Below are 11,162 nucleotides of genomic sequence, written 5' to 3' on the forward strand. Positions count from 1 at the left end.
AGGTTTAGATTAGACATCCGTAGGAACTACTTCACAGTTAGGGCGGCTAGGATCTGGGACCAACTTCCAAGGGAAGTGGTGCTGGCTGCTACCCTGGGGGTCTTGAAGAAGCGGCTCGATGCCTACCTGGCTGGGGTCATTTAAGCCCAGTTTCCCTCCTGCCCAGGCAGGGAGTCGGACTTGAAGATCTACAAGGTCCCTTCCGACCCGACTTCTGTGATTCTATGATTCTATGATAAAGGTCACCCAGCCTTTGGCATATTGCTAGGAAGTTCAGCATGAAGGTAAATCTGCCTTCCAGAAGGCCATCCAGAGCATCCAAGCATTTTAATTATGGAAGTGAAATGATTGATGTGAAATGCCTCCTCCCCCCTGGTAAAAGTGACAGCCAGTGAAAATGCCACTGAGACTAGTACTTGGCATTAATCCCTTGGGATTTATTAACATGGGGATCTTTACTATCATGACTATTTAATTCTTTCCATAGATAGGTACATGCAGTTGAACCATGCCTTGTTTTCGCTTAATGGGCGGACTGGATATGTTCTGCAGCCTGAAACCATGAGAAATGAGGACTATGATCCAATGCCAAATGAATCAAAGAGGAAATTACAGATGATTCTGACAGTGAGGGTAAGTCTTTCCTTTCGTAAATATATTTTCGTTGCAAACAGCGAGTCTGTACGACTAAAAAATAAAGCTATTATATCTTCAGAGCCAGAGCTGTGACAAATTGCCAAAACATTTTATGTAAAGAGTCAGAGTATTTATAACTATAAAACTAATACCGTCACCTTCCCAGAAACAAAATGTGTTTCTCTTTGTCCTGTTAACAAAGCACACGCTATAGAGCAGAAGCAAGTGATGTTCAAGCCATTTATATAATAACTATTAAAAAAAAATCAAACTTACATTGACCTCCATTATTTTTCTTTGGAAAAATCCAATTAGAGACAGGTTAGCAACATTTTTACTAGGTTTCCATTGTGACAGAAATAAGTTTTTAATGAAAGAAAGAAACTGAGAAGCCAAAAATGTGACAGGATGGGGCGGGGGGAAGGGATGTAGCTATTTTGGTACACTCCATCTTGTCAGAATGTCATTTTTCATGAAGAAAAAGAGTTTATCATTTGAACACTACCCTGTAGTGTCTTCTGGTGCCAAATGGAAATTGCACTTGTTTCCTTTCTCAACTGCTATTCAGTAGGAGAGATGTTTTTCAAGATAGTATATTTTTTATAGGAAATGATGTCAAGGAACAGATGCACTTCTCACTGCAGTTTGGAGGAGAGGTAAAATCAGTTTGTAAAAGTGAACCAAAGTATAAGTGCTTTCTAGAAATAGTTATAAGGGCCAAAACCAGAGAACAAAGCTCCACCGTTACCTGCTCAGCTCGAGTGGAACGGGACATCCTATGTAATCATCCTTACGTAAGTTTGAGAGCTGGTGGAGGCACTAGCTGGGTTTTCATAGTTTTGCAGGCATGTTTTTACACCTGCAATTATTTTTGCCCTTGAATTAGGCAGAAATAAATGCCTGTGGTTGATAGCAAAGGCAGTCAAGGACAAGCATAGATACGAAACCCTTTCTTTGGGCAGAAATACTTATTGGTGCCAAGCTGCACCTCCAATTTTTTATGCTTGCAAAACAATAAAGGGCCAATTAAAAGCCAGTAGAAAATTTGTCCCATACACCTTTTTATACAAGCGAGTCCAAAGAGAGGAAACAAAGTGGTGTCTATAGCTACACATTTTTAACATCCTCAGAAGTCCGGTGTCTGAAAAGATGTTAAAGGTACAAAGTCAAGCTTATAAAAAATTTTGGATTTTACTGTATTAAAGTTGCCTGTTCAACCTGAATTCATCCCCTGCTTTGAGAAGGGATGATAGGGTAGCCAACCTGTAGCACATGCCATGACGCAGCAGATTGGGAAGGGAACAGGCAGCACAGCAGCAGATAGGGCAGGGAGCAGAAAACAGAGCAGCAGTTCAGGTAAAAGAAGAGATTTGCTTTGGCACTTGGGGAGGCACAGGGGCAATTCATGGCAGGCCTGCCCAAAGGATTGGCCCTGCTGCAGTATGATACAGTCTCTGTGTGATCCTGTAGTATTTTTCCGTAAGATCTGTGCCGTCTTCAGTGAGGGGTAGATAGGCAGCATTTCTTTTTATCCTCCTTGTTTCATGAAACATTGTATTTTCTGCAGTTCATTCAAAACCTAAATTACTCATTTCTTCCTGGGCACATCTTCGTTGCTACCATGGTAGTTCAGTGCGTTGCATATGCTAATGACTTTTTCTTCACGACATCCCTCTGAGATTGAGTATCATCATTAACCCCATTCCCTTCCTGGTAAACCAAGATATGCCAAGAGTAAGACCAATACAGTCAATAAAAAAAAAATTGTGTCTCCATCTTATGACGCCTAGGGCTTGATGTTTTTCCCCCCAGTAGCTTGAGTCCTTCATAATGCACAACACCCAATTGATGTTAAGTGTTTCCATGAAGGCCTGTTACTGTAGCGTATCTGGCTGCAGGTGTTTCATACCGGGTACACACAAAATAAGTAGTACAAAGCTATCGGCCAGTAGCGGTCATTTTGGTTTAAATGTCTTGATACTCCTGCCTCTGCAAAGAGCTCCTGCAGGATGCTAATCTAGTCTGTTGCATTTCTTTCACCATGAAGTCCTCCTTTTCCTGCCTCCACACATTCCATCTTCTGCAAGGTGCAACGCGAGGGTCCAAGGACAAGAGCTTCGGAAACTCTCCTTCCCTTCCATACTTCCACATCTAGCGGCTTCCTCTTCTCTGCTGCCCTGGGTGCCAGCAGCGTGCAGAAGAGACAGTCTCTGGTTTCAATTTCTGGTCCTCAGCAGCCTTAAGGAGCAGTTGCAGAAAAGCCCCCTGCAGCCCCTCAATCGTGGGTTGGGAATGGCCCTGGCACCCCCCAGTTGGCATGTAGCTGTGAGGGCACGGAGCGTGCTCCGTGGAGATGGACTCTTCTGAGAATTTGGCTGGACAAATTTTAACAAGCCTATTGAGCCTGTTGGTGGAGGCTGGTAGCGTGCCTGTATCTGGGCTTGCTTTCACAGGGTACATCCCTTCCACGAGGCCAATCCCTGCGCTGTATTTCAAGTGCCAGCTGCAAAGTAAAGCAGTGCCAGTGTGTTTCTCAACAAAATGGTTCTAACTTAAGAAAAAAAAAAATGTTTCCCCTAATTTAACTTCTGGGGATGGCCAGGCCACTTCAACTGAAAGTTTTATAAATAAAAATCAGTCTGAGGCAGCATGGAAAATCACTGCCAGACCATGATGTTTGGCAGAGAATTAGCAACCGAAATAAGGGTCTTATAATGGGGAATGCTGAACCACCTTAATTAAAGATGTTTTTACTTGTGTCACCAGCACATCTTATGAGCACACTTGGGAGTGCATGAGTGTAAGCCCTCCTGAGAGTTACTTCATAAGAAAAATTACCCCCTGTCCCTCCCCTTTGGTGGAACTGTATTTTATAGCTTTATAGACCATTGCTGTACAGACAAAAGGTGACTTTTATCTTTTGGAAATGCTTTCATGACCTGCCTTCTCCCGTATAGGTTCTAGGTGCTCGTCATCTACCTAAACCTGGCAGAAGTATCGCCTGTCCATTTGTAGAAGTGGAAATTTGTGGGGCCGAATATGATACGAACAAATTCAAGTCTACGGTTGTGAGTGAGTATCTGCACAGCCTTCTGAGTTGTGGATGGAGTTGTACTTCTAGACAATTCAAATCGAGTAAAGGATGCTCATGGTTGCATAACTATAATTTACCAGCAATGTATACAGGAGGGATAAGGTGACTTTATTACTCTTGACTGATGGTGCTTGCCTTGGAGCCATTTAATTTTATAACCTTTGCTATATGTCAGATTTAGGCAGGGAAACACGCAGGTCTTAAACTGTACCACAGTTCATAACGAGCCGCATTTGTTAAGTTTCTGGCTATGCCCGAGCTTGTATAATTTACATGTTTTTAAATTGCTTTGCCGAAAGTGTCTCTGAACATGCTCGTCCGCTTCCAAAGGTGCACTGCAGACAGAGAGAATAAGGCAATGTTGAGATCTCTGATTTAGATTGGAGTTCAAAGATAGATAATTGCTTTGGAGACAGTTTGGGCAGGAGGGGCATCAGCATGCAAAGCCTGGTCCCTAATCCAGGAAATGGGTACATTCCCAAAAGACCCTCGGACAAGGCTCTGTGTATACAAACCAGGTTCATTTTAATGTACCCAAGCTAAAGTGACCATCTTCTGGCTTACAGAATCCAGCACACAGTCCCGAACACTTTGCTGAATTGGCTTAGAGCAATGCTTCTCAGTTTTTCTGGGCTCAAGACACCCCGCCACCCCCATAACTTTTGTGAATTGAGTGGCACTCAACTTCAAAAAACTGATTTATATATTATAGTGCTTGCCTCCTTGCTGATGGGCCAGGCAGTGGGTGTGGGGGATTGGCCAGGCAGGGACAAGCTTGAGCCTGCACTTATCTGCTCATCTCCTGCGATCTACTGCCTGCACACCCCTGCTTGGGGTGTGCGGGCACCAGGGCAGAGCCGTGATCTGCTGCCTGCACATCCCTGCCTGGGGCATGCATGGAGCTTGCCCAGCCATGCGCCCTGCCAGCGCTTCTTGGACCGGTCTTCATGGAAACCCCGGTCTTGTGCTATTGCGGCCCCACTCCTCCTGGGGTCTCCATGGAAATCGGTCACAGTGATGTGAGCCGGGGCTGCTGGGAAACGGAGTTTGGCTGCTGGCCGGACCTGCCATTTTGCCCACCCCTGGTTTAAAGGCAGCTGTGTTGCTCAGCACATGCAGCAGGGTGTTGCCTGGTGCCATAGGACTATTTGGAGAGAGGGGTTTGCTGCCTTGGCACCAGTTTTCTGGATCTGAGTCCAGACTGCCCTTTGAAGAGCTCTTGGGATGACATTGGGGCATAGCCTAAAGTTCAGGACCCTTCTGGAAAATTGGGATGGCTGACGGGGCTGCGTCCCATCCGGGGATAAACAGAATTCAGGTTGTTTTAAAAGGAAAAAGAATATTTTTTTGTTTTTACTGTACTTTTTGTTACCGTAGATGAGCTGATTGACCTTCCTTTTAAACCCTGACCTGGTGTTTTCAGAGGCAGCCTGGGTGTCTGATTATAGCCCCTGTTACTGTCCAAACTGGGGAGACCATTGACAGATGTCAGTGGAAGATCCCCGCTACAGAAGGATGCAGAGTGCTCAGTGGGGCTCTGCACCCCCATTAGGAGAGGGGTGGTTTGTCCTAGAGAAGACTATTGAGACCTTGATGTTTTATACTGATGATCAAGTCTGTTCAGACTCCAGCATGTGTTCAGACACACATGGGATCTTGTGCTACTTTGCAAATGGCTATACAAACTGAGCGGTCCCAGATCTTCCTACCTACCCATTTTCATGCTAATGTCTGCTTCTTTATGTTGAAACATAGGCTTTGGAGTTCATTAGGCAAAGCAAGTTCCTTAGGCAAAGAATTCACTCCTTAAAACTATGTATGTGAAGAGGTTTTATTTAAGTATTGAAATGAAGGGTTTTTTCTTTATGTATGGCTCCCTCCCTCCCTCCCTAAATAAAGTAATTAAAGTAGGTCTACAAAAAGAGACAGATGGGGTACATCTGGAGACTGCCCTGGGATATATTCGTGTCTACGTGCAAAGAAAAATGATTTGCTTCCAATCCATTGCTGAAGTTTCCCGTTCTTTCCAGACGACAATGGCCTTAACCCGGTATGGGCGACATGTTCGGAGCAAGTGAAGTTTGAAATTTATGATCCTAACCTGGCATTTCTGCGCTTCGTGGTTTACGAGGAGGATATGTTCAGTGATCCCAACTTCTTAGCCCACGCCACCTTTCCCATCAAAGGAATCAAGTCAGGTAAAGATCAATAGGTGTGATAAATCCTTGAGTAAGGAAATGTAATCTTTAGCACAGTTGGCATCGTGCTTCTTGCTTTCAGCTGGAGCGCTCTTGGGAAAGACCTGCCTGGAATGTAAATACAACATCGCCGTTTTTATGTGGGTTGTTGAGCCCGTTCGGAAGAAACTTTTAGACAGATCTCTCCCCACCACCAAATTCTTCCTATTTCTTGCATCTCTCTCCACTAGCAAATTCTCCTTAATTCTTGCTGTAAGAGGAAAGGATTATGTAGAACAAATTCCATCAGTAACTGGACAACGGGTAGGGAGCTACTGTTGCTACAATGCAGCTGTACCCCAGCAGGTGTTAGAAGCAGCTTCAGTGCCCTCAGACCTATGAGTTTTAAGAAGGGTGGATTTAATTCCCCCCCTCCTGAAGGTTGATGGTAAACACTAAAAGAGGCCAGTCTTTCTCCTACTGTCTTTGGCTCTCAGCTCATGCTTTATTCTGAGGGATGTAGCAGCACTGGTGCTGTGCTCTTCATGCTGCTCCTTCTGTGATATGATTGTGACACAGTTGTGACAATTTAATGTGTTTTGCCGCAGTCTCCATTTCACCGAGGGGAGCGAGTCCCTGAATGAGTTCTGATGAAATCCTTGCTAAATACTTTAGCTTTTCTCTAACGGCTCCAGATGTGGACATCCCTTGAGTTAGTTTCAGACTTGCCCACCTCCAGTTGGGTTTGCAAGGGTGGGTGAAACAAGAGATCGTTCTTGTCTTCCTGCTGCTTTCTTGGCCAATTCCCAGAAATGGAGCAGGTGGATGGAAGGGGATGGACGTACCCAGTTCTGTGAAGGTACAACTGCACCAGCCCCCCACCACTTCCACTTTAATTATTGTTGCAAACCCTCTCCCCAGGCTATAGGTCAGTCCCTCTCAAGAATGGTTATAGTGAAGACATAGAGCTGGCTTCCCTTCTGGTTTACTGTGAGATGCAGCAAGTTCTGGTAAGTGCAGAACCATTTCCCACCTCCCCTTCCTCCTATGGCTTGCATCGGTCTGCTTTGTGATGACTGAGGCGATAATTTAGCTCCTTGTGCCTGTTGCATGGTGACTCTGAGCGCTCTCCTCCATTCCAGCATGCTTCGTAACCTCAACTCAGTTGCTGCGTAGGTGGTGGGATGCCTCGCATAGGCAAGGTCTGTGGACGCGGCAGCACTGGTGCTGGTCTCCGGCAGTGGTTATGACAGTGAGCTGCTACCTCTGGGGTTTGGTTGGGTGGTGCAGTGCCAAACACTGTTCAACCAGCTTTTACCATCACTTTACACACTGGGGGTGGATATTGTTTTTTAAGTACACTGTCAATGCCTTTTACCTGAGATCTGCTTCAGAAATCCAGCTGGTTAGTTGCCTGGGGCTGTCTTTTAAAGGGCTGTTCATAGCTGCAGTGCACCTCCCAAACCATCAGCACCAAGGCATTAGCACATCTCTCACTCTTTTGCCCCTTTCTGCTTGTTAAGGCTAAATGAAGATGCAGCACAACTGTCTGTTTACACTGACTGTCACCTTGGGGTGGCGATGCCGGAGCAGGAGAGCTTTCAAAGGGTTGTTTTTTTCACAGTCTGCGGCAGAGAGAGACTTGCCATGGCCATTAAACTCTTACAACATTGGCCAAACCAATCTAGAAGTGTCATAAAAAGATCAAAGCTATGCCCATCTGTTCTACCGCTCAAAAAAACCTTCCATAAAATGTTATAATTTAATAAGAAGCCTGTTTATATAAGCCCATCTGCATACACTTAGAGAGAGAAATGTAACGTTATTAAAGGGATTACAGATGGTTGTGGAATTTGTCAAGAAACAGAGATGTCTAAATGCTATAAAAGCATGTGCATGTGTAAATTATCATATAGGACCATATCCGGCGCCTCTCCGTGTCCGCTGGAGTCTTTCCAGCTATTGTGGGAATGTAAGCACATTAAGAGAGTTATTAAATTTAGAAGCATATCTTATTCTCTTGCAAATTGATTTACTTGCTTTGGAAAGTATGAATATTTTTGAAGCAGTCTTTGATTACAATCAGTTCAGCTCACACCTGTGTTTGTGGGCTGTTAAAAATCTAGCTTTGCTAGATACAATTATTTGTGAGATCCAGTGATGACTGGCAGGTGTTGCAGTGATTACACCTGTTCACCAGTAGTTAGGAATCTGCATGTCCTCATTTGTGACCAAGGGAGCAAGGATGGTCCCCTTAAAAAAAAAAAAAAGAAAGAAAACAAGCCCTGATTGAGTGTATTTTTAAAAAATCCTTAGTGAGTTGGGCAGAGGCAGGCAAGGAGCTGCAGCAGGGTGTGTGCTCAGTGAGGTCCCTTGATTTTTGAACTGTTAACCTTGCAGCAAGTTGCAAAAGTCATCTCTTTTTCTCAGCACTGGGGAGCTGGTGGAGTAAGTGATGAAAAGGGCTTGATTTGCTGTGAAAGTGTCTCACTTGATTCTGTTTACTGATCACGTTTGGTGAAGTGGGATAAGCAGTTTGTTTTGCTATTAGGGTAGACGTGAAGACCCCAGACCTGCCAACACTCACGCACACGAGTGATTCCTGGGAGAGACGGCTCGTATGCCTGAGGTCTGAAATTGCATAAATAGTTCCCCTTTTCAGAGGGGGTGTCTCAAGGTTTGATGAATCTTTGCGAAGAGCTTTGAGGGCCCCTTCTCTAGAGGGCAGCATACAGCTACAGATACTCAGGCAGATACAGATTTCAAGCCCAATCCTGCAAACACCAAGGGCCAGATCTGCCCGCTCCATCTTGGAAGAGCACACACCAACTGCAGATGCTTCCTCAGCCTGATGAAGGGTTTTTAAACCCGAAAGCTTGCTAATAAAATTTTTTCCAACTATTTAAATTGGTCTAATAAAAGGTATCAGATTCACCCAAACAACCTCGCCTGCCCATGGTGGAAAATTAGACCAACAGAGGATCTGCCCGGTTAGTTTAGCACTCGCTGCCATTAATGATTCCACTGACCATTCGGTATTTTTGGGATCTGCTATTTAATTAGGTGTTTAATGAGAGAGAGAGAGAGGGCTACTTGAGCATGAAGCACCAGGCTCAGTAGTGATTGCATGTTGGACTCTTGTGGATGTGACGTTGAAAAATGGAAGACCTTTTTCAACCTTTTTCAAGACTGTTCCAAGATAATGGCCATCACAGTGTGCTGCTTCCCTCTTTATCCTCAGCGGTATGGCACAATTACTGGAATACTTGTTTTCTCATTTGTCTCCTACGCATTTACATTACACAGACACATGCTATAGTCTCGGGAGGGGTTTGTTTTTGACTAGTTTCTTCATTTCTTTCAGCAATTTCTCTCTTGTTTCTAGATATGTTTAATTAAAACAGGCTCAATTTGATGACAAACACGCTTTTGGGCAACAAGAAAGTGGCGAGGGAAGGAGAGGGGGAAGCGGTCACGTATTGCAGTGGTTTCTTTTCTTTTTTCCTGAAGGAAAGCGAGGAAGAACTTTACTCCTCGTGTCGACAGCTTCGGAAGCGCCAAGCAGAACTGAACAACCAGCTGTTCTTGTACGACACCCATGTGAATTACAGGAACCCGAATAGAGACGCCCTATTGAGCGAGTTGAGCGTGAATGAAAACCAGCTACAGTTGTACCAAGACACGTGCAACAGGAGGTAGGGTCCCCATCTTTATCGTGGTCAGGGGATACCAAACAACACACCTCAGATCTAAGGATAAAGTAGGGCACAGAGATCTTGGCTTTGTTCAACAATTGATCGAGTGTGCTAAGAATTGGAGGGAGAGAGTAAAGAGAGTCCTTCCTGGGAGAAGTGTCTGTATTTGTCTGGCCTGACCATGGCAAACCTTAAAGTAAAAACAGCAAACCCAGCCAAAACAGTAGGCTTGTACACCAGGAAAGGGAATTTGAGGCCCTGGACCAGACTGATCAGTCACTGCCAGTGACAGCCTTAGTCACATTGTACATTCCTGGGAGCTTATTCTTCTCCTTACTAGTCTGTCCAAACAGCCAAATAAATGACCCCATCTCCCACAATGAGGCCTATGTACGCTCTTAAAATTGCGCTATGTGCATATTAACATGTGCAGGATTAGAACATGATTCTGGTTTGGCCCGAGCCCAAGAGAAGATGCAATGGTTAGCCATAGTGACAATGAGGACTTGCTAATCCAACATCAGCACAGCATCCTGAGGAAGAAGACCCCTTACTCCAAGTCCAACTCTCAGTTCAGATCCTGTTTGCTTCCCAAACTAGGAGTTATGTTTTCGAGTGGGGTTGCTAGTAGGATGGGCAGCCCTGGAGAAAGAAATACAGTTGCTGTTGGACTCAGTGTTGCACTGGGAGAGGAGCTGAGCCCGAAAGTGGCACCATCTGCTCAAAAGATTGGAAGCTCCTGAAAAGATCTTTGCTGCTCCTAAAAGAACAGCTGGGGACGGGGGAATGTTGTTCCAGTCAGACGGCAACCCATCAGGGCTCTTCTGAGAAGTGAGCCAGGGCACAACCCAAATCAGAAATATGGCATGACTGATCAGTAGGAATAGGACTGCTTGCCATCTCCCCAGAGAAGACTGCAGAAAACAGGCTGGAAGTCATCTTATCACCCTGTGGATAAGGTGGGGTGGAGAATTAATGACTGACCCATTAGGAATGGGTGACTAAGCTGAGCTAGTATTATTCTCTGGCATTCGGAGCACAGAGCTGGGAGCTGAGTTCCTTGAGTTGTTTCTCCATCTCTTATGTAAACTGTGTGCTCTTAATGTTTTTGGGGAGTAGGTTGTAGCCGTGTTGGTCTAAGGACATAGGCAGACAAGGTTCCTTGGGTGAATTTGATATCTTTTATTAGACCAACCCAAATAGTTGGAGAATAGTTATTAAGCAAGCTTGCTTAATAACTATTCTCCACTCTTAATTTTTTTGGGGGTTGGTTTTTAGCCGTGTTGGTCTAATAAAAGATATCAAATTCACCCAAGGAACCATGTCTGCTTAATGTTTTTGTGTATTGAATGGAGACAGCTCCTTGGGGCATCCTGTATTTGCAATCCCTGGCTGGAATGCATTTTAAATATATGTCACTGTTATCACAAAGAAACTTCAGGAAACGTTTTCTGTACAGTAGACACTAGGAAAATGGGGAGAATTTGTAGCCATATATTCAAAGATTGGGCAACATGGATGTGCTCAAAAGGAAAAATATTTGTATGTGCAAACACTCTT

The 11,162-nt window shown here is 44.7% G+C and overlaps 1 protein-coding gene across 3 annotated transcripts in view; it reads left to right on the top strand.

Annotated features, from left to right (window-relative positions):
- The window catches only part of PLCG2 (phospholipase C gamma 2), an 81,358-nt gene that overhangs the window by 69,792 nt on the left and 404 nt on the right, over nucleotides 1-11,162 (top strand). For all 3 annotated transcript variants that reach the window (XM_006027439.3, XM_025208640.1, XM_025208641.1), the window contains 5 exons: nucleotides 488-633; nucleotides 3,594-3,708; nucleotides 5,761-5,928; nucleotides 6,829-6,917; nucleotides 9,418-9,602. In XM_006027439.3, coding sequence (XP_006027501.1) covers nucleotides 488-633; nucleotides 3,594-3,708; nucleotides 5,761-5,928; nucleotides 6,829-6,917; nucleotides 9,418-9,602 — 703 coding nt within the window. The remainder of the gene's footprint in view (nucleotides 1-487; nucleotides 634-3,593; nucleotides 3,709-5,760; nucleotides 5,929-6,828; nucleotides 6,918-9,417; nucleotides 9,603-11,162) is intronic.

This window comes from Alligator sinensis, unplaced genomic scaffold (genome assembly GCF_000455745.1).
Source record: "Alligator sinensis unplaced genomic scaffold, ASM45574v1 scaffold119_2, whole genome shotgun sequence".
Classification (NCBI taxonomy): Eukaryota; Metazoa; Chordata; order Crocodylia; family Alligatoridae; genus Alligator; species Alligator sinensis.